General features: G+C 37.4%; 1 protein-coding gene across 10 annotated transcripts in view; it reads left to right on the plus strand.

The window, feature by feature from the left end:
- SENP7 (SUMO specific peptidase 7) overlaps positions 1 to 22,751 on the plus strand; it is a 42,581-nt gene that overhangs the window by 6,528 nt on the left and 13,302 nt on the right. For 5 of the 10 annotated variants that reach the window (XM_064410654.1, XM_064410658.1, XM_064410656.1 and 2 more), the window contains 11 exons: positions 8,053 to 8,250; positions 9,819 to 10,016; positions 13,340 to 13,455; positions 14,207 to 14,376; positions 15,297 to 15,648; positions 16,204 to 16,361; positions 17,265 to 17,411; positions 18,833 to 18,866; positions 19,477 to 19,644; positions 21,057 to 21,319; positions 22,330 to 22,463. In XM_064410654.1, coding sequence (XP_064266724.1) covers positions 8,053 to 8,250; positions 9,819 to 10,016; positions 13,340 to 13,455; positions 14,207 to 14,376; positions 15,297 to 15,648; positions 16,204 to 16,361; positions 17,265 to 17,411; positions 18,833 to 18,866; positions 19,477 to 19,644; positions 21,057 to 21,319; positions 22,330 to 22,463 — 1,938 coding nt within the window. Of the gene's footprint in view, positions 1 to 8,052; positions 8,251 to 9,818; positions 10,017 to 10,082; positions 10,753 to 13,339; positions 13,456 to 14,206; positions 14,377 to 15,296; positions 15,649 to 16,203; positions 16,362 to 17,264; positions 17,412 to 18,832; positions 18,867 to 19,476; positions 19,645 to 21,056; positions 21,320 to 22,329; positions 22,464 to 22,751 lie in introns of those variants that run through there. The other 5 variants (XM_064410661.1, XM_064410663.1, XM_064410657.1 and 2 more) reach the window with 4 other exon arrangements.

The following is a 22,751-nucleotide window of genomic DNA, read 5'->3' on the forward strand; positions in this document are numbered from 1 at the left end:
TGGCAGCTGTAACTTTTCCTTTGTGTAATCTCAGCATAGGACCTGACAGTGTGAGAGTGCTTACTAGAGGAATTACTGCTTCTTAACCTGCTTGGAGTCCTAAAAGGTGTTCATTACTCCCTAAGTGTAAACTGTCATTCTAGCCCTAGATATCTTTAGATATGTAAGAAGCTTCCCAGAATTCTTTTTCTCATCCTTTTTTTGTTCTGTAGCCCACACTCATTAGCCGAAGCTTTACCAACACTTTAAAACAATTAAAATATCAATTAAACAATATGGTGATTAGTAGTGGAAGGAAGAAAAAAAATAAAAAAGAGAGCTTTTTCATCTCTGTGCTACTGTCAAGGCACTTAAGTAATTAAGACTGCTGATATGCCACTTCTTTCTCTGTTGCCAAGAGCAAATATCTTGGTTTCTTTCAGATTATGGCAAATTATTGATATGCTATTATAAGATAAAATCATCATTTTCAGAGTTGTCAGCTAGGTAAATGTTTTATCCAAGAAAATTTTGAAGCTGTAATTTCTGCAGTTGACGAATGGAAATAAAAATGCAGGACTAGATTTATTAGCAGGAGCTGGGAAACAATGACTATATGACAAAATGAATATGTTTGTAATAATGAAATAGTTGTTATTCCCCAAGTCACTTAATTCTAAATAAAGGAATAAGCATTCTCTGCTCTTGTTTTCTGACTGCAACTGAACTTGCCCATAAGTGGTTTCTTATTAGGAGAAGCTGTTAAAAACAAAGTGCACAGGTAATGAAAATGCAGGTTATTTTGACACTGCTGAGTTCTGTAGGTTTGTGGTTTACAAATAGCCAGCCATTGTTTAGCCTGGTCTGTATATTCAGAATGCTTCAAAGTGTTGCAGGGAAAGCTGAAATTGTAAAAGATGCTGAGTTTATTTTTCATACCTCCCCAGAAGCATACCTGTCAGTTTACATGCACTTACATCAAAAAGCTTCTGTCAGTAACTTTTAACAGGAAACAGCTCACAGGGTCAACCTAACAGAATTTAATTGCAGTTTCCTGAATTTTATTTATGTTTTTATATGGTTGATATGTGACATCAAGCTATCAATCTCTAAAAGTCTTTCAGTAAACTTTGAACTGGTCTCGAAACATTGAGGAGTTTGGTTTCTTTAAAGCTACCTTTAGATCTGTTGTGTATTAATTTTCTGTTTATTTCAATATGTAAGACACTTTCAAATAGCATTTATAGGTGTTCCATAATTTTTACGCAAATTGTTACCAGCACAATAGTGAGAAATTATTTAGACTACAAAGAGACAGCAAGTATTTAGATATTAAGCATGTACATTTTTCAGTTCCTTGAAAAAAGATGTGTTTCTAGAGACTAGCTGGAGCCTCTCTGTAAAGTAAATCTACTCTCCTGTCTGCAATGAAGCTTGTGCTAAGTGTTCCACTTGGGTACTCAGTGTTTCTCAGTAAGTCAGATCAACGTGGGGACTCCATTGTGTAATAAGTGGAAAGAGCACACAGGTTCTGAAGAGGTGGTGGTGTTTGTTGAGCAAGAGTCTGAGAACTGACAAAACTATAAAGAGGAAAGAGTGAAGTTTTGTGCTGCAAGTCTTTCTGATGCAGCAGTTTTTATTCCCAGTGGGGAATTTTTCATTTGCATTACAAAGTAGGAAATGAGTCTTAATAACAAACTCCTATTAGCTCCTGGTATTTTAAAAACAATCTACTTTATTGATAGGAGCCAATCTCAGATGTTTAGGGAGATGTGTTGCTTCAGGACTGTTACTGCCACCTAATTTTAGTCATAAAGGACAAAGTAAATAAATTAGCACAAGCCTACATCTTCACATGCCTTTTTATCTTCTGGATTACAAAACTTGGTAGTCAATTGCTTCTGTCAGTTGTGCTTTGGTGTGAGATCCTGGGGGTCTGTAGCAGCAACTGCAGCTGCTCTCACTTGTACAGCTCTGCTCCTGGGCTTGTGAAAGGTGAGTGTCAGGGGGTTTGTCTGTGATCCCAGAGGGGGCTCCTGGGGTAGGTTAGTTCCCTAGATAGAGGGGAGAGTGGAAGCAGTACTTAAGATGTGTGCAGTTCCTTCAGGTCAAATGAAATTTGACATATCTTTAAATGTTCAGTGAAATACATGTTATGGCTGAATCAGGTGCTGACCCCGTTGCAGTCAGGTTTTTGTGGCAATCATTTACATACTGGTCCCCCTTGCCCTGACAGGTGCATCTGGTCAGTAAGAACCTCCAAGTCCAGCAAAGCAGGGAGGTTTGTAAGGATGTTGATGTTTGTTGTTTGTGAGTCACTGACTTCTGGTCAGTTGGTGAAAGGTGGGGACCTTGAAGCTGAAGGAGGACAATCAAAAGGTTTCCTCGCAACAGAGAGTTGTCAGTGAATGTATCAGTCAGAGATTCCCGTTAATGATAGTGTATCATGTTATTCCTTTGGGCTCAGAAAGGTCAAGGAGCTCCTGGGCTGTGCATGTGCTGCAGAAGCTCAGATAGACCTGATGTGTATTCAGCTATCAGTGGCTTTATCCTGTAAACACAGGATAGACTCTCAGCTTGTAGACCTCAGAGAGCTGAGGGAACAACCTTCAAACCGTACATGACATCCCCTGCCAAAATATTTCTGAGAACTTGGGATTATTAGTAAAAGAATATAACCATGAAGACAGTGGTGTAGACAATTAATAGTAATTTAGTCCCAAATGAACCAATAGTCTCCTTGCTTCATTTTGATCACTTTCTAATACAAATTGAAATGAATTTGAGACAGCAGTTCCAGCACTGGTATGTGTACACAATATTAGGTAGGAAACCATATCAAGTAGCTGTGACTATTGTGTGAAATAGAGGTCAAACATTTTTCCCCAAAGAGCTATAAACAATAGCTTTTCTTCCTGTGGTTTATAAAGTAGGATAATTGTTTTATTGCCTGTGAAAAGCAATATGACACTTGTCAGGAGCAGTTAACAGCATTTTTCATAATATATTTTTTGTTTATTCCATCATTACATGCATAACTATGTTTTCATTACCTTTGCTTTTGTATTGTTTTTCAGTTTTGGGGAGGTAGATGAGAGACTATGGTAGGTATTTGTTTTAGAAACAGAAATAATTGTCTTTGGTTTTCCTTCACCAAGATGCCTCCAGTGTTACTGTTATGCAGATTACTTGCTGGGTCTGCTGGTGGGACTTGCTTTTAACATATACTTTGCTTTTTTTCTGTTTGACAATTGCTTGAATCTTTTGAAATGTCTTTTCCTTGAGTTGCTCACTTTATTCTGTGGACAATTTAACAGGTAATTTAGGGATCTGTGTCCCAACCTTTGTTTACAGATGTATGGGCTGGCTTAGGTTTAGATGTTTCACTGAATCTGTTGTACTCCCAGTCTTAGTGACATGATTTTCAAGAAACACTGCCAGAGGCCATACTCCTTTTAGAAAGGGAAGCCATTGAAAGCTCTTATGCTCCTCTTCTGCTCTGAAGGTTTGGTCATAACTAGTTCAAAAACTTCAGTCAAAACCTGGTGCAAGATAGGAAGTGATGCCTTGGCCTGGTGCTGACAAGTGTATACCATTGACTTCCTGGTTTGTTGAAGGTTCCTCTCCTTTGCGTAGAATTCCAGTGCAAAGCTTGATTCATGGTATGTGTGTGTGCTTGAAATTATAAGATCATTTTTGCTAAAGTACTTGCCTAAAATCTATAAACCCTATTTAAATCAAGAGAATGGGGAACATTACAAATTCAGTTCCAAGTAGCAATCAGTAAACCAAATTATATAGGAACCTGGAGCCTGTTAAGGTCTAGCCTGATGGGTGAGGAAAGGATGTCAGACCTGGATTTTCAAGGTGGCCAACAAACTATAGGTCATGAAGTTCTGATTCTGTCTCCTTTGCCTCCTGCTGTGGACTTTTTCTGTCATTGTGTTGTTTAAACACTCAACATTGGAATATGTTCTGATATCTTTACAAGTCTTGATCATACATGGTCACAGTGTCTTTATTTTAATCACGTGCTCCCACTGGACTAATTAACTTGCTGTTTGAGGCTAAATTTAGAAAAATTCCATTGTGATCTCATGTGTTTGAGAAATAAAAAGGAAAAAATACATAATTTCTGTGAGATGGAACAATGAAAACTGAAAGAATTGAGATCTGGGAAATTGATAGCCTTGGTTGGTTTTAGTCAGGAGAGCTGAAGTGTTCCACAGAGAATAGCACATTTATGTTGTCTCATGATCCCCTGCAATAATGGTTTTAAAACACATTTTTCAAGAAGCAATTTTCTGGTTCACATCTGCATATTGCTAGGGCTTACTTCTATGACTGTTTTCTGTTTGGAGGAAAAAACGTAATTTAGTTACTTTAAGATTTGATTTTTAATTTTGAGTCCTTTTTGAGGAGGAGGGGAAATAGCTTAGTCTTTCATTGTATCGTGTGTTCTGGCACCCCAAGAGCTGAAGTGACTTCAGTTCTTTAGTCTTCAGTAATTGGCCCTATAAAGTAGTTTGGGTGCCTCTTGTCTTTAGGGAAGAATTTTAAAGCACAAGAATGAATGTCTAGTTTCAAAAGATAACTTGTACAAATTTTCTTTGTGAATTCTACCTTGAAATTTTCCTTAATTGCTTCAGTTTCTGTAAATTTTCTTAACACCCCAATAAGTTGTTGTGTAGCTGAATTTTTTAACTGATCATGTTTCTTAGATATATATATTCTCTAATTCCTTAGGTGCTGCTTATTTATTTCTTTTTTCTAATATACATTACAGTGGACAAACAACAAATGATGTAAAGTCTGGTTGCTATAAGCTCTTCTGAGGTATTGAACTGTGGTTTCATGTGTGAGCTCAACATTGGAGAAGTCCAGAAGAAAGCCAGAACTTCTGATTTAGTGGGCACTTCTATAGGAAAATGTCTTGCTTCCTGTGCTGAATCAAGAACACTTGCCAGATTGAGATGTGCTCACTAAACTGCTACAGTTGAGCTCCACCATTTAAGACATTAATGTTACTAAACTGACCCCCAGGACCTGTGTTGACTTTATTTTTTCAGTAATTAAAGCCTATCTGGAAATAAAACTCCAGTCTCTGGATCCTTAGAGCTTTGAACAAGCCTCTCTGACATCTACAGTATTTGAGGCATGTTCATGGAACACTTTTTTGCATTAGCATTCATAAACTGTATCTAGAACTAGATGAAAGAAAAGAAAGGGGAAAGCCTTTTCCAGACTGCATAAAACATTCTGGAGCACTACTGTGCTTTAGGTTGGTATTCAAGTGAGACTGTCTTTGCACATGTGACTTTTTATTGCCTTCTCAGAGCCAATGTTTCACTTGATAAACCCTGGATTGTTTCTCCAACAGCTAATTAGGACCAATCTGTTACATAACACTTTGTCCTGTGTCCATGTCTTTGGCATCAGAGTGCCTTAAATGGGTTTTGGGGTTCTTTTTTATTGGTGCCTTTTCTTTTCTTTGTCTTTTGAGATAAAGCCTTAGCTCTTTTCCATCAGTTTTTCTTTGGCAAACTTCTGATAGAAATTCAGAGATAAAAGGAAACTTCCTTCACTTGAGCTTAAGCTACTTAGGTTTGAAAAGGAGCCATTGAGGTTTATTGTGCATTGTCTAGATAGAGGTCTCTAAAGCATGGTGTGAACAAGACAATTCACTGGGATACAGGAAGGAAATCTTTTTGTACAATTACTAAATATTTATATAATTTTTGTGTTCCTTTTTAAATTTCAATTTCTGTGTTTTATAATCATGGCATTGAGGTTGGAAAATACCTTTAAGATCAACTGTCACTAGCACCTCTCTGTAGATTTTAATTAAATGACCTTTGTAGAAGGTACATGCTCAAAATACTTACTGCTGTTAGGGATGTGTGGTTAAAACATTTTGGAGACTGCTGGTCTCGGAAAGGCGTAGCAGAGCTCTAGGAGAAAGCAGGTTATGGCATTCAGGGCTGCAGAGATCTCATCAGGTTGACAGCCATCCACAGCTTATGGGCAGGTTGTCCAAGCCGTGGGTAGGAGCATTTGTCTTTTCAGGTTCAGTGAGGGATTATGTGTCTTGTAACTATGGTAAGTAACTGGGGAGAGGAAATCAGAATGTCAAGATTGAAAGAGAGAAATAAAAGGCAGATGTGTTTCACTAGCATGGCAGTTCCAGACCTTATTTTAGGTTCAAGCATGTCTGTTCTTCAGCAACAAAAACTTTCCATGCCATACCTGCATTTGCCACTAGGTACCATGTAACCAGACTGCTGAGCTGAAGGCAGCATGTCAGTGGAACAATTACAGCTGCTTGCAGGTAAACCCGCTGAGGAATAGCAGCCCTTTGCTTAAAAAATGTTACTATAGCATGTGTGTAAGAGCTATATGAGTAGTAAGGTTTTTTTCCCATAGCTATTAAAAAGAGACTTAGTCTACAGTGAGAAGAACTTTTCTTTGTTGTGCAGTAAGAAAAAAAAAACCAATTCTTGCTTCAGTAATCTTTAAAGCCCAAAAAATTATCCTGAACTTCAGTGTCTTCATAGGACCAGCTCTTGGAAAACAAGTCCAGTTCTTAGAGGTTTGAAAATAAAATAAATCCTGCCAAATCTATGATCTATAATGCCTATCAGCTTATAAATAAGTTGAAGTCGTGCCATTGGGTTGCAGTCACTTTATGCAGTACTACAGGCTGGGAAAGAGGAGCTGGAAAGATGCCTGGTGGAGAAGGTCTCAGTGGTGCTGGTCAACAGCAAGTGAAAATGGGCCAGAGTTTGCCCAGGTGGTCAAGAAGGCCAGTGGGACCTGGCCTGCGTCAGCAGTAGTGTGGCCAGCAGGACCAGGGCAGTGATTGTCCCCCTGTACTTCACCAGTGGTGAGGCCAGGGGTGCTTGAGTGCTGTGCCCAGTTCTGGGCCCCTCATTAAAAGAAAGATGTTGAGGTGTTGGATCAAGTCCACAGAAGGGCAGTGGAGATGGTGAAGGATCTGGAGCATAATTCCTATGAGGAGCAGCTGAGGGAGCTGGGCTTCTTCAGTCTGGAGAAAAGAAGGTTGAAGGAAGACCTTATCACTCTCTAAAACTGCATGAAAAGAGGTTGTGGCAAGGTGGGTGTTAGTCTCTTCTCCAAGACAACCAGTGACAGGATAAAGGGACATGTACTCAAGTTGTGCCAGGGAGGTTCACGTTGGATGTCAGGAAAAATTTATTCACTGAAAGAGTGGTTAAGAACTGGAATAGCCTGCCCAGGGAGGTGGTGGAGTCACCATCCCTGAAAGTGTTCAAAAGCAAGTAGACATGGCACTTAGCAGTATGATTTAGTGGGTATGGTGGTATTCAGTTGAAAACTTGTTGTCTTGGAGATCTTTTCCAATCCTTATGATTCTGTAAGAAAACTGTCCAAGTTACTGGCCATAATGCAGGTTAATTTATTATGTGAAGACTTCAGTACCAATCTAGCAGAACTAAAGTATACTTTTTTTAAAGAACTTCAGTAGGGCATTTTGTAATTCATATTTCTAAGTAATTTGTTTAGTGAAATTGAATATAAATAGTTGGAGCTTCAGAACTGGGAGATTTGTAATAACTTTTTTCCCTCAGCAAGATCATAATTAATCTGCCATATGGGAACAAATAATCATGGCTTTAAAATAAGATGATACAAAATAAGTGCCTATTTTCATATCCTGCAAATGGTCAAGCATACACTTTCAAAATATCTTCTAAGGCTATAGTGACACCACTTCCAACATTTTGTGATACCAAGATGCACCAAAATTTCCATTTCGGTGTTTCTTCACTGGAAGTTTACCTCTTCAGAATGGCGTATGGTTATTTTAATCATTCATGCCAGAAGGAGAAATCTTGAAAGGCTGCCCTGATCAAAAGATGAGTTTGTGATCACTCTTCTCCAAAGAGAACTGCTTTGTAAATTGCCAGGGAAGTGACCTTAATTCTCTAAGGTGTGATGCAGAGACAGTGAACTCATAGAATATCTTTGTCAAATTCATGTGACTTAAAAAGTTCTCAGCACCCTATTATTAATGTATTGTTGTATGTATGGCAGGCAACCCAAAGTTATCTTGACGAATGTCCTGAGGATGAAAATAGGAAGAAAATACACACAGGCGCAACCTAAAACTGGTGTTAATTTTTGTGATGCTGGCAAGCTGCAGTCAGATCAAGCACCCTCATCATCTGCTGCCAGCGTAAAGATATGGCAGCTTTTAAACCCTACTCTCCAAAGTCTTTTTCTGTCTAAAAGGTATGTTGTCTTTGCCTCATGTCACTAAATAAAATAATTTTCCTTGCAGTTATTTCCTCATGAGAAAGTGTTTGTTGTGCCACAGTTTCCTTCTTCATGGACTATATTTTATCTCACTTCACTGAATTCACTTGTACCTGGTTCCTTTTGGTAATCATTGAGAGAGATGGTGCCAGCCATACTTTAGTGGTTTTTCTGATCAAATGGCTTCTAGATGGTCCTGTACTGTAAAGACAAATTAATTATGGTTTAGCCATTGGATTCTCAAAATGTTTGGCTTTTTTTTTTTATTCTTATGAAAAGAATACACTTGAATTTAACTACAGTGCTTTTCTAAGAGCAGATACCAAGGTGTATTTTCACTGTTACTGCTTTAGACTACATGTGAAAATAGGAAAACTGGCATAAATGAGCAGAAGAAAAGCATATCAAGTCTAGTGTATTCTTTGCAGCCCTGCAAGCAGTGGTCAATTGTAGATGTTCAGGGAAAAGTAGGCTAGACTGAATGCTTTAATCTCTAGATTTTCTGTTGGGCTTCTGATGACAGTGTGTTTAGGGGCTTCCTTTATTGGAACAGTCAACATGTTCTTCAGTATTTGAATTTTCATCTTGAAATTGTATCTCTTAATTGTTTATCCCCTGTGGGTCTCTGCAATCGTGTCTGGAAGGTAGCCCCCTGATGAAAAGCAAATTTACATCTTGGTGCAAGAGGAGATCTGAGTGCTCTCCCGACAGAGTCTGTGCTGGAGTGTGCTCTGTGCATGAACACAGACAGGAGAACTATGCAGTCAATACTTAAAAGGCAGTGTTGTTTGAAACATATTCAAAAAGGCTGTAGCCTTACAACCTAATCCAAAATAAATTGGAAGTAGTAGCATTTAAATCCCAGTCTGAGGAAGATTGATAGATATGGGCTATACAACAAGCTGGCTGCCATGACATTGTATGAAGTAAGTTGAGCTGCTCTGACACATCATGTGCATGTTCAAGTAGGAGTTGCATCTTTATATTTCTGCTGGGCTTATTTTTGATGCTTGTCTGTTTTAACACCTGGGGGTATTTTTCAGGTCTTGCAATACTGTAGAGTGCCACCTCATACTTGAGTAGTGGAATAAAATCTAATGCTACCTTTTGTGTACATGCTATTTTTCTACCTGTTCACTAAGTGCTTTAGAAAACTTGCTCTGTTTTACTGGAGGCTTCTTGTTCACAGGAAAATCAAGATTGTTTGTTCCAGAGTTCTGACAAATATGTACAGATACTGCATGAAAGCTGTTTAGAGATAAATATTTATCAATTTTTAAACTAGAGGATATGTTAGAGGCAATGCAGTGTACATAGAATCTGGCTAAGGTAAAATTACATGGCTACTTTTCTTACCTTTTGTTTACCTGTTTTCCTTGTACTTTAATGGGATTTTGTTGGTTTTGGTTGGTTTTTTTTTGGCCTCTAAGGGACTAAAAATATTGATGTTTAATTATCAAGCCTCTAGGAAACATGAATTTAACAAGAAGCTTGTTTCTCTAGATTGCAGTGCAGTACTTATGATTTACTGTTATGTATGGCAGGCAACCCAAAGTTATCTTGACGAACGTCCTGAGTACAAAAATTGGAAGAAAGTACATAGACAGCCACGTAATAATTGATGCAAATTTACCTGCTGCAGACAAACTGCAATCGGGTCAACTACCCTCATCAGCTGTTGCCAGCCTACAGACATGTCAAATATTAAGTTCTCCTCATGAAAGTTCTTTCCTTTCTGAAAGGTATGTTACTTGCTGCTGATTTTTGCCAGTCTTCCTGAAATGACATAACTTCACAATGGAAAAGAATTTCCCTGAAACAACTTTTGTTCTACTCTTTTCTTGAATCAGGAGATCAGTTTCCTGAGTGCAAATTGACATGCTTCTCCAATGAGCCATTTTAACATGGTATTTGTTCTGGTTTGCTGGACCTGGTGTTAAAAGGCTACTTTTCTTTCATAAAGGAATATCTGCTTGCAGCGCATCACTGCTTTAATTTGGGAAGAAACACAAGTAATTCTAACACATCTAAGTTGGTTTTGTGTCCAGAACCAAAATCTTGCTTTCCTGTTGGAGTTAATGTGTTCTAGCATGATTTCAAATAACTTCTTTTGCAAAATATCTCCAAATATTTCTCTATGATAATTTCTTTTCACATTAACCCACTGGTGATGTCAGTGTTCCTACAGGGTGGCTTTGGTTAAGGGCTATGTGTGTCCCCCTACCACTTAACATCTACTTTTCATCTTTCCTTCCTATATTTAGGTTGACTGAGCAGCATAGTAATGTTTGACATATAAAAAGTAGCAGAAATCAGGTATTCAAATTAGGTAACGCCTGTTTTGGTCTAAGGTGGCAGTTGCATTCAAAGTAAGCAACTCTGGTTTTCTGTTATGGCTACAACAGCAAATATTCTGAAGGGAAATATAGCAGGAAATTCTGAGGAAGACAGTAGAACGATGAAGAAGAGAAGAATGATGTGGGTTTGTTTTTTTTTTTTTGAAGGCAGGAGTAATTAAAAATTCCCAGGTTAAAATTGAGAAAAGTTAGTCATATTCCTCATTCTGATACATCAACATTTTAGAGAACTGAAATTAATAGCAATTTTTTTTCCTATTGAGTTGTCAGTTGCTGCGTAAATTAACCTGACAAAGCTGCAATTTAAGTGAGATTTAGAGAGAACAGTTTATTAGGCTGTCTCATTTTAAAACATATTTTTTGCTAATAATTTTCTGTGACTTAAGGCTGGCTGAAGTGTGGGGTGTTCATTTGAATTTAGGTTTTTGTGAGTTTAGATTTTTGGGGTTTTTGTTTTGCTTTATTGCAAAATAAGACTAATTTTTAGTATCTGATTTTTTTAACTTTGTAAAGTTTGGATGAGGGGAGGTAGTGGATTTATAGAGAAGAAAACATCAACTCTTGTATTTAACACTCTAAATCTGAGGGTATATCTTGTATTTTTTTTCTGGCTCATATCTGGAGCACAATATATATTAAGCACAATAATGGTTTGAGCTAGTAATTTTTTTTTAGTAGTTGTGAACTCAGCTTGCTTTAGATTTGGAGTGATTCATTGTTTGAATGATTAATATCCTGTACCTGTTGCATGGTTTTCTAATGTATTGTGTAAAAAGCTTGTTATCAGGAACCAACATTAGGATGACTTTTCAGCCTTCCCTAGTGGCTAGCATTTAAGTGCAATTTATAGTAGATACACTAAAGGGAAATGGAGAATTGAGGAGTTATTTCAACAAAGTTATGGCTTGATCCTGCTGACCTGTCTGTAAGTAAAGTCAGTACATTACCTACACTTGGCACTGATTCCTTTGGAGTCTCTTCTTTGGAGGAGAATAATAAAAGCTCCCCCCTTGTGTTATGCATATATATGCACATGATCATACAGAGAGTCTTTTGTACCATCAGAGTGGCCAGAATGCATGCTTTGTACTGCTGAAAATTGTGCTAGTTTTGTACTATGGAAATTTCAGATCATGTTAAAGAATTGTGTGTCATCAGAACAGGGTGGTAATAAATTAACTTATCTCGACCAGCTAGAACTTACTGACAGTTCCCCCTTTCCACTCTTGCTCTTTATATTACAGAATTGGTGTATTTTTGTTGCTTTACTGCAACCCAGTGTGAAATGCACTTATTTAAGTGAGCAGTGACCTGTCAGTATAACTAATGAATTTGTGGTAGGTTTTAAACGTAAAGAAACCCAGGGTTTTAAAGTGTTTACAGTATTTTCTTCTCCTGGTTGTTAAGAACACTTTACAATATATATTGCCATAGCTTCATAGGTGTTGCATGTATCTGTTAAGGAGTGCATTTTAAACTGAGTTATCAGCAAAGCTGGCATTGAAAATGTGCAGAATTTATGTATAAAGCAAATATGTTTAGGAAAATCTATTAGCTGAAACAGCCCTATTCAGGTGCTTTCTGTTGTTAAAATCCCTGAATTGTGATGTTGGTATAGAAAAACACTTGATTTTGTATGATCTTTTAAGACCGTCAACTCTATACAGCTGTTATGCATACAAGTATTTTAGCTGGGAGAGAAGTGTGGATTCCAAAACTAAGTTTTTTATATTGACCTTCCTAATCTATGTAAGACTGTCTTGTTCCATATACAGAATGAACAATGGTACTTACTGAAACTATTTCTGCATCTGGTCCAATTAGTGATTCTTTATGAGTGGAAAGATAATCAGTAATTTTTTCACAGTGCTCATCACTGTAGTATTGGAGCACTTCAGAAATCTTTGTCTGTACAGAATTCCCAAAGAACACTGATACTCCAGTTTACAGATAAGTCACTAAAGAGTAGTCATCTGCTCAAAAAGTGTTCAAAAGTTTTGGTTGTCCAGTTAGAGATGTCAAGAATGTTTTTTGCCACGGTGGGTGATGATTTTTTGGAGTCGAAGCTTGGCTGTCAGTGATATCAGGCATTGTGATGATCACTCAGCTGTTTGAAAATTTGGCACCACAACATTGAGTTGAACACATTATAAAATTATAAACACAAAGACCATTTGGATCAAGTATTGTAATTCTTTTCTGTTTCTTTCTTTCGATGTCCCATCCCTCTCCCACCACCCTTAAAGTTACTGTTTCAGGCCCTTTTGAGCACGAATTTCTATTTCAAATAATTTCACATTTCAGGATCTTACTCAATGGATTCTATCACCAGTTCTGAATCTAAGTTAAGAATATATTATACTCTCACCATATTTATTACAAAGGCAATGGTAGTCAACTGACTGTTCTTTCTTTTTGTTCTGTTTCTTGTTCAATCATTCCTTAAACCAAAATGATGTTTCAGTGTCTGATCTCAAGCATGTCACCTTCTCATACTGTGCTTTTTAGAAGCATCTGTTTCATTAATAATGTTAGAGTATCTGTGTATTGCCACAACTGGACTGAATTAATTTGTGTTTCATTTGGCAAGGTCCTCGTGTTTATGGGAGAGACAGAAGTTTGAAGTCTGATCACCTCTTGTTTCTGTTGGGATTTTTATTCAGAATTATTTCAAAATTAAAGATAAGTCATAGTTAATATATTTACAGGTCTGAACGTTGCTTGAGAAAGACAGATGATGAACTGTGTAAATTGACCAAGGCTTCTAAGGAACCAGAAAAAATTAATGCTGTCACTTTCAGAAGAAGAGAGCTGCAGAAGAAAGGTTTGTAGTTAGCAGTCATCTGGTAGTTAAGTATGAATTTTGAAGATTGTTGGGATCTTTTCCTTTTTTACTCTAGTATTCTGAGGAGGGCACAGAAATAAATTCAGTGTTGCACACAGTGTATGTCTTTCCTCAGAATATTTTTTTTTACAGATACAGTAAAAATATATCAAATGCCTGGTTTTAAATAGGAATACAACTATGGTGAATCAAATCTGTGGAAGAAAAATGAGACTGAGTGCAGCTTCACTGCCCTGTTATAATCTTGACTTTTTGAAAAGTCTTATAATAGAGAATATAATCCATTAAGAATGCTCAAATAGTTTGTGAACCCTGCTAAAATATTCATTATAGATGATATTTATTTTCACTGCTGAAGAATTATGACCTCTGTGTACATTCTCCAGGGATAATGTGCTGTCTTTTTATGCTGGCTACTAACATTTGCAGATTAGAACAGGGAGTTGAGAATAATGCATGTGGCAGAAGATAAAGACTGTGGAGTATTAAGTGCTAAATCTTGTTTGGAAGGGAGCTATGAATTTGGTTATACCCTTGACTAATTACGCAAAAATAAGAATAATTTTAGGGAAAATGTTTTGGCAGCCATATACAATTAAAAAAGGCAAGATCTTACTGTGCAAAACTTATGATACCTGCTTCCATGCATTTTATATAAGACATAAACAATATGAAGAAATGTAAAGGTTTTTAAGGATAATATGTTAAATTACCTTTTTTTTTGACACAGAAAACAAGCACTGTGGTGAACTGGAAAAGAGGAGCAGACACATGAGCAGCACTACTCTTAGTCAGAAGGAATCAGGCTCTTTTGATTCTGAGAAAAGGAAAAGAAGATATAGTGGCCATATTTCTGATGATTGTGGTGCACACATTCCAAAAAAGTCACTTGCATTATCTGTAAGTTGCACTTAATTTTAGCACACATTCACACACACTAACATAGCAGCAGTAGCAACATCCCAAATAAAAGGATTATGCCAATAAACAGGATTTATCATACAGGTATATTAGCAGGTATTACCTGCTGAGGTGAAGTAGTTCAGTGATGCATCACAAGGAGTGAATGAATGTTCTTCTGTCCACATCATCACAATGTCCTTATTGTACCAGAAAGGTTGAGAAAGATGAATGACAGTGTTTCCTTCAGACAGGAGCATAGATTCAAACAGTTTTGAAAATAAGGCATCTAGCTAATTAAGTGAAGCTTCCTTCACAGGTGATGTAGAATTAGGGACTGATTGGGGGCATTAACAGCAAAACTGCCAAATATACCTGAGGTTATTGAAATCTTTTTGCTTTCTCCTTAGTTTATTCTACTTTTCCCTGAAGTTTTGTTCTTACCCATCATTAGGAATTTGAGAAAAACCCAACAAATAAGACTGAAGGAATCCATTAAGTACAATAAACAATAAAGACATCTCTGTAGCCTTCTGATTTAAGCCCTACAGAGACAGGCAGTTATCAAACCTGTAAAACCCAGTTGACCAAGTCACACTTGTGCAAAGTAAGGAAAGCACTGATTATTGACCTCTGCATATCTGACACTGACAGAGTTGCTAAAAATCAGAAATAGTTCCTTGTTTAGTTTGAATAGCAGTCACTGTAGCCTTTTAAAAGGTTGTCCCTCATGCCTTTATTTAATAATATTCTTTGGAATATGAGGGGGGAGAAATTATCCTGAATTGAGCATTAAATGTCACTGTATTAAGCTATAATTATTTTTTCTAGCACATAGCTAATATCAGTGATGACTGATCTGAACCATCTAGAAATGTCAAGTAATAAACTTACATCCTGTCTCTGATTCCTGTTTCTAGGAAAAGAAAAGTTTGAATTCAGCTCAGTCTCCTGGCTGCAGAATACCCTGTGAGGATGGACAAGATCACAGATCTAATCCTATTCTAGTACCAGACTGTCCAGCAGAGAGAGACTCTAAAGATCCTTCCACCCACAACCACTTGAGGCCTGCTCACAGCCACACAGAGGACTCTGCCTCAGAGTCGCCTTCCAGAAATTTGTCAAAGCAGCAGCTTTCTGCCACCAGTGGGGATGTGCTTTTACCAGAAGTTGGTACAATCTGGAAATTAAAGATGGACAAATCAGAGTACCTGACCAAGCTGCGGAACAGAATCTGCAGGGGTAATCAGCAACTTGTTTCCATTGACCCAAGTATGTACTGTGTCTGTGCTGATAACAATTCCTGGTGGTGCACTTAGGTACTAGGAGAACTCCAGCAGAGCTGGCTAGTGAGACATAGGGAACAAAAGATTGAAGACTGCCCTCCTGTTGTTTTTAATGCATTGTGCAGGTTAGAGAACAGTGCCTAGTGTCAGGCTGTTGTATCTGCGAAACAGGATGGACAGCAAGATTCTCAAATTCCATTTGTATTGTTTCAGGTGATAGTGTGGCTATGGAAAAAACAAGCTTTTACTTTTTAATGGTGCTAAAACTGAGAAAAATTACTCTCTTCTTTGAAGCAGCTGTGCTATGTCCTGTTTCATTTAATAGCCAAATAATTTTGAGGACCTGGTATAAAATGTATTTGTAACAGAGCACTACTTCTTGTGTACAATTCCATGCAGGTAGATCTTGACTGGTTTGAGCAGTGTACTTTGATATCATGTACTACAAGTCAGAATTCTTTACTTGTCTGAAATCCACAAGGAATGAAATATTCACAAGTCTGTAATTTGTAGTATATGTATCTTCTTTTTTCCTTTTTAGTTATCCTTTCCAGTGATGATGAAGATGGACCTTCTGAACCACAATGCACAGAGCTGATGAAGGATAATATCACTGAAAATAAAGAAACCCACCAACAGTCTGACTTCTGTTTCTCAGCCAAGCAATTAGAAGACAAGATAAAAAGTCACACAGAGCAGGTAGTCCAGTTTTTGGCCAATGTATTGTTATGCCAATTTATTTCTGTAATGTTTGCTATAGAAAATGATTGTTTATTGTTGTCCCAGCTACAAGCAGAAGCTGCAGAAATGTATTTCACAGATAGAATACTGGACAGTCTTCAGAGAATTTCTCTGGTTCTGGAGCTTGGGTGGTTTTGCTACACACAATGTATTTCCTTTTTGACAATAAACATTTGGAAATATTTAATTTCAGAAAACAGGAAGATCAAATAGTAACCTGAGGTAGAACAGACACGATAAAGATACATCTGTGGAAGAATTTGTTTCCACACGCTGTTGTGTGTTGATCATACTTTTTTTTTTGTCATCCAATCCTCTGTTGTAATTCAGGGTTTCTAGAAGTTCAGGATCTTTACTGACAGCAGGCAGAGATAAGGTGAAGTTCCCTTTCCGTTGGGTTAGCTGTAAAACTTGAATCTAAAAGTAGCCATAAAAGTTGTTTGCCCCATTTTGAACTTGATTAGCCTTTGGCTGCTTGTTTTGCCCTGGATATGGTTTATCTCTGTAATCCTGAAACAAGTCAGAAGAGCCATTGCTGCCTCTTCTCACAGGTGAATCAATTCAATCATAAGCACTGGATTTGATCCTGAAGCTCTGCTATGAAAGGAAGGGTATTATTTTGTTGCTTTGTTGTTTGAGAATCAAGTCAAGAGCACAGATCGTGTCTTAGTAAAGGAGGTGTAGCAAGCTACTGTTAGACCCTGAAGGAAATTGTCAGTAATGAACGTAATAACACTTAGAGCTTTTTAATATTATTTTTTATGTGAAAGCTGGCTTTGGGAGTCAGTTCTTACAACCGTGAAGAAAGGTATTCCTGAAGTTACAAGAGGGGCATATCTAACAAATAGAAATTTTTTCCAGTTTTTAACAGAGTCAATTGAAGATAAATATCCTCTCAGCTTACCTTCTGGAAGCACACCTAGAAAGCAGACAAGCCTGGCACTGGATGTTGAATTTGATAGGCTACACATTGGGAAATTTAAGTGTTTATCAACAGGTCCTGCTAGGGTAAGTTGTTCTATTATGCTATTTTGTGAATATTTAAAAATTAAAATTCTGATTTTTACAAAGTCAGTGGTACTTAGTGTGGAAGCACAGTTTTTATTACTGTTGCAGTAAATTCCTTTTGCTAAACAATGGAGTATGTGGCCTTGTGCATTTGGATTGCTGTCAGTATAAAAGGTAACTGTGATTTGCTGTGGCCACAGTTTTCACATGTAAAGGTTCTGTATAAATGCTGTACTGGAACACAAGTCATACTGAGGAAGTTTTTAATGAATTCTAACAGAAAACAAGGGCCATATTAATGGCCAATTAATGTCACTTAAAATAAAGACCAATTACTTTTCTCAGAAATAGTAGTTGTGTTCTAATGAAGTGATCCATAATGATCAGAGTTTAGATACATCATATGCCCTTGCCTTTTAAACAGAAAATTGCTTGCTTTGTGGCTTCAGAGAGCATAAATACAATACTAAAAGCTTTAGTGTGTAGACAATATGCTAGTCACAGGGTGTAGAAACATAAGTGAAGATGTTCTTGAAATGGAGCACCAGCTCCAGGAGTTTCAACAGGTTCACTCTGTATATTGCAACTGAAAAAGATGTTTGGCCTTGCATATCTTTTGTCTTCAGTAAGACATCTTGAAGTCTTGGATTGTAATAACAATTTCAGCTTCTAACAAAACAGTAGTTACAAAAACATTTCATGGAAATATTCTAAATTAATAGGCAAAAATAATTGGAAATATGAGTTCAAATAAATTCAGGATCAATGCTCTTAAGTGTAAAGTAGAAATTTTCCTTGGGAAACACAACTTTGTGCCTACTGTGGTGCCACAGGGCAAACCTCGTTTGTTAATATATATAACCTTTTGTCAAAGGTTATATACTTTACTGTCAAAGTGACAGTAAAGCAGTGTGCAAGTGGACACTGTTGCTACACTGACAGTGTAGCAGCAGTGCAAGTGGAATCTTTAAAGGCCTTTAATTCAAAGATTAATGTAAAGAAATACCAGCATAAAGTTGAACCACTTCTATCATGTCTTTATTTCAAGCAGTGCATCTGACAGCTTCTCACAGGTTGCTTTATCTCCTTCTGTCCCAAGTGTTCATCTTTTCTTTTTAAGGAATCTATAGGCAGTTCTGCAACTTTGTGCTTATTTTTGCATCTCTGAAAGTTACTTGCAGTCATTTAGCTTCTGCAATGCCTTTAGGAATGTTTTTAGGTGATATAGGCAATGTGAAGTCTCAAACTAAGCATATTTTACTTCAGCTTAATGGTGTTTTCCAAACAGAATGATAGTATTATTATTATTATTTTCAGTTTATTTCACTGTAAGAAAAGATGTGCAGATATTTAAAAATCCATATATTGTTTTAGTCAATTTGTAAAATGCAAACTAATATTTTTTTTAAATCTTATTTCAGTTTACAATGAAAAATATTGTGATCCCATTTCAGGGTAAGAGAATTTTCTTTAGCCTTTTCTTAATTGTATCTTTAAAGTATTGCAGTAAAACATTAAATATGTATATCTGTTATGAATGATTTAGAATATTTCACAAAGATATTATATAGTTTTTCATTTTTTCTGGTTCTCAATAAACAAAAGTTTAGGTGTTCATAGTGTAAGCATTAACTTAGCAGCTTCTTGTACTTTTAAGGTGAATTTTTAGTTTTAATGGCATGCCTCCCATATTCCTGCATATTTTAGGTGTTGAACTATAGTAGATATGACTATGCATATTTTTGAGGTGAAACATTGAACTTTTCAAATTAGCATTTTAGATCCTTAGGTTTACAAAAATTTATGAGTAGACTAAAGCGAAGAGGAATGTAATGATAGATTTGCATTCAATTGATTTTCCAAGATGATGTGTGGTAGGAAAAGGTTTATGAGCAGTTCTAAGTTGACTTGACTTAAAGGAAATAGGAATTAATGATTTGCAGTATTCTTTTTCCCATAGTTGTAGGTATTAACTGTGGTTATTTTGATTAAAAAAACCAATTTTTTTTCAGGAAGAATGACTGTTAAGAGCCTGTTTTTTTTTTTTTAATTCTGTTTTCTACAGTGTCTCTTAAGAACGTTCAGCTTGTACTGGATACACTGGATCTGAGAAGATTTGGCTGGTGGAAAAGTGGTGGTGGCTGTTCTTCAACAATAATTTTTCTTTGGTTGTCTGTGGATTATGTAGAAAAGATTGAAACCCAGATGGGAAAATTAGTTACCAGCCAGCCATGTGAGTAATTGCTTTCCTTAAGTGCAATGAAAAGGTCATGGCAGCAAAACAGCTGTGTTTTTTGAATACAGAGGAAAGCCTATAGTGTTTTAAAGAGTTTTAAAGTCACAGAATCAGAAAATGCACTGAGTTGGAAGGATCATTGAGTCCAGTTCCTGGCCCTGCACAGCACCATCCCCAGGAATCACATCATGTGCCTGACAGCATTGTCAAAATGCTCCTTGAACTCTGTCAGGCTGGTGCTCAGACCACTTCCCAGAGGAGCCTGTTCCAGTGCGCAGCCACCCTCTGGGTGAAGAGCCTTTTTCTAATATCCAATCTAACCCACCCCTGACACAACTTAAGGCCATTCCTGTGGGTCCTGTCCCTGGTCACCACAGAGAACAGATCAGTGTCTGCCCTTCCTCTTCCCCTCATGAGGATGTTGTAACTGCAATGAGGTTTCTCCTCAGTTTCCTCTTCTGCAGGCTGAACAAGCCAAGTGATCTCAGCTGCCCCTAAAGACCCTTTACATCTTTGTGACCTTCCTCTGGATGCTCTCTAATAGCTTAATATCATTTTTATATTGTGATGCCCAGAATTGCATACATGTACTCAAGGTGAGGTTGTACCAGTGTAGATAAGTTGGTTAGTTCTGCATTTTTAAAATGCTTCACTTACTTTTATTTGGAAGAAAACCCTCTAATATTATGTAATTACTTAAAAAACTACTGCTGCTTAATAAAAAGATATCAAAGCAATTTAATTGTAGTCTCTGTCAGAAGGCTTTCTGAAACTAGACTTGCATCTCTCCCTTTAAAATATATGGAGGTGTTAAATATCCTTACTCTTGAATATTGTATATGCTATACAAAAGGCTTGGCAAGTAAAGATTGGCTTGACCTTTGACAAGACTGCAATGAGGCATTCCATTATTATTGAAGATTTCCACAAAAGGCCAAATGGGCTGAATGTCTCTATTTGCTTCCTTTGTCTTTCCTTAAACAATCCTTTGGGATTCCTGTGTAATCCCAAAATACTCTTCCCCTGCATCCCATCATGTGTGCTGTACACCTCAGCACCAACCCCCTTTCAGTCCAAAAAGTGCTCTGGCATTGACTTATTGTGATGGATTTTGGGTCTGGACCCTTGGGCTGAGACTCTCCTGGGACAGCCCTGGGAAGGGCCCCGACTGTGTGTCTCTTGCTCAGTCTGTAATTTGGGTTCCTACCTGCCATTTTGCTGTGCTCCTCTGGGCCTGTGAAAGTGAGACTTCTGTGGCCCCTTCTTCATGGCCCCTGTGATGAACCTGGCAGGGTCTTGATTTGGCTTCCCCTCTTGCCATTGTCTTTCTTAGTTCCTTTGTGGGTGTTCAGACAAGTTTCTATCACGTAATCTAATAGTTAATATTATCCATTCTCTCCCTTTTCCAGCCAAATCCAATGAATTTGTATTTTTTGAACTGTCTCAACCACTCACAGAATGGGAAGAAGACAGACTGACTGAACTGATTACGGGTGTCAGCAAGAGGAACAGAGCACCAGATCTTGCTGAGTTTTTGTCTTTGAAACAAGCATTACTCTTGTTTAAGGATCTTTCTCCTGAAGAAAGCTCTTTTGTGAGTTGCAATAAGGATCTACTAAAGCAATACATGCCAAAAGAGAATACCTCAGATGCTGATGAGCCTGTAATTCAGGTTAGTGGATAGCTATTGCTTCATTCATCACCACTGGTTAGCATTCACACATTTGAATAAATTTTAGGTCAGCCTTCTTCCTTAATTCATAACTCAAAAAAACCCCAGTCAGGATTACTCCAAAATTTGCTAGACTGTGTCCACAGAGGACACAGAGGTCTGTAGACCTCATCAGTAAGTGGCAAGTACCAGTGCTTTAGATTGATTCTTGGTTGTGTAAATTTAGAACCACAGGGGTGTTTTGCCATTGTGGTTTCTCTAGGGCAGCAAGCAGGAAGTTAATCAAGTAATGAGTAATAGAACCAATTTTTTTGGTTGAACTGGAAGTGCAGCAGAGGAGGAGCTGTGTAGGTGGTCCTCCAGACACATTTAGATGTACTTGTGGGGTCTCCACAGCTTGAAAATGCTGAAGTATTCCTCAGACTGCTGGGGAGATGAGTCTGTACAAGTTAATGTGTTGTCTTGGTTTCATCTCTTGAGTGAATGTCTAAACCCAGTCCCATGTATTGTCACACAGAAGTTACATATCTTTGTTGCCACCAGTAAAAAGCCAAGAGACAGCAGATGAATCTGCAAGGTCCATGAAATTTGGGACTTTAAAAGGAAGCCAGCCAGCTCAAATGTGTATTGTTTTTAGGCAAATTGTTTGAGGACTAGATTTTCAAATCTTGCAAGCATATACAGCTCCTGGAAATACACTTATCTCCATTCTTTTATGCTTCTTCTCCAAAACCATTTTTGGTTCACTTGGCTAAATAATGCTTGAATAGTTTTAGAGAGGTTGTTATGAACTAAGATCTGTCATTGTTTTAAAAAATATTCATAACTTTTTAGTTGTCTGAACAATGGCATGTTTGCCCAAATACCAAAGTTTATACTTTGGATCTCCAGCAAGAATCTCTTCAGTGATGCAGGGTACTCCTGTGGTTTTTAGGCTTGGGTTTTGTGTCTTGTGTTTTACATATCAAGCTGTATAATGCTTCTTACAATTGTTTGTGTTCTTGTGGTAGGAACCAAAGCTAAAAGTGATCAGGCCCAGTTATGCCCTTGCAAATAAGCAGAATAGTGGTTGCTATTGTATCTCTTTGTCCTCTGCACTGAATGAAGAATGGAAAGAAGTAAGAGAAATGGGAACAGTTAAGAAGTAAGTGTATTTAATATAAATGAGAAAGGGAAATTATAAGAAATTGAATAGATTAATTACTGGAATAAAAGCCCTCACTTATCTGCCATTCTCTAGTTGATTTGAAAGTGTTGTATGAAAGTCACTCTTCAAATCTAAACTATCAGCAAATATCAGTGTAGTTACCTCTTACAAGACAATATGGCTATGTTATAGGATGACAGTCTTACAGAAATTGGAGTAAATCTGATCTATGACTTACAAGGTCATATCATGGGTGCATCAGCAAGGGAGGGTGGGGATCTCATG

This window comes from Passer domesticus, chromosome 2 (genome assembly GCF_036417665.1).
Source record: "Passer domesticus isolate bPasDom1 chromosome 2, bPasDom1.hap1, whole genome shotgun sequence".
NCBI lineage: Eukaryota > Metazoa > Chordata > Aves > Passeriformes > Passeridae > Passer > Passer domesticus.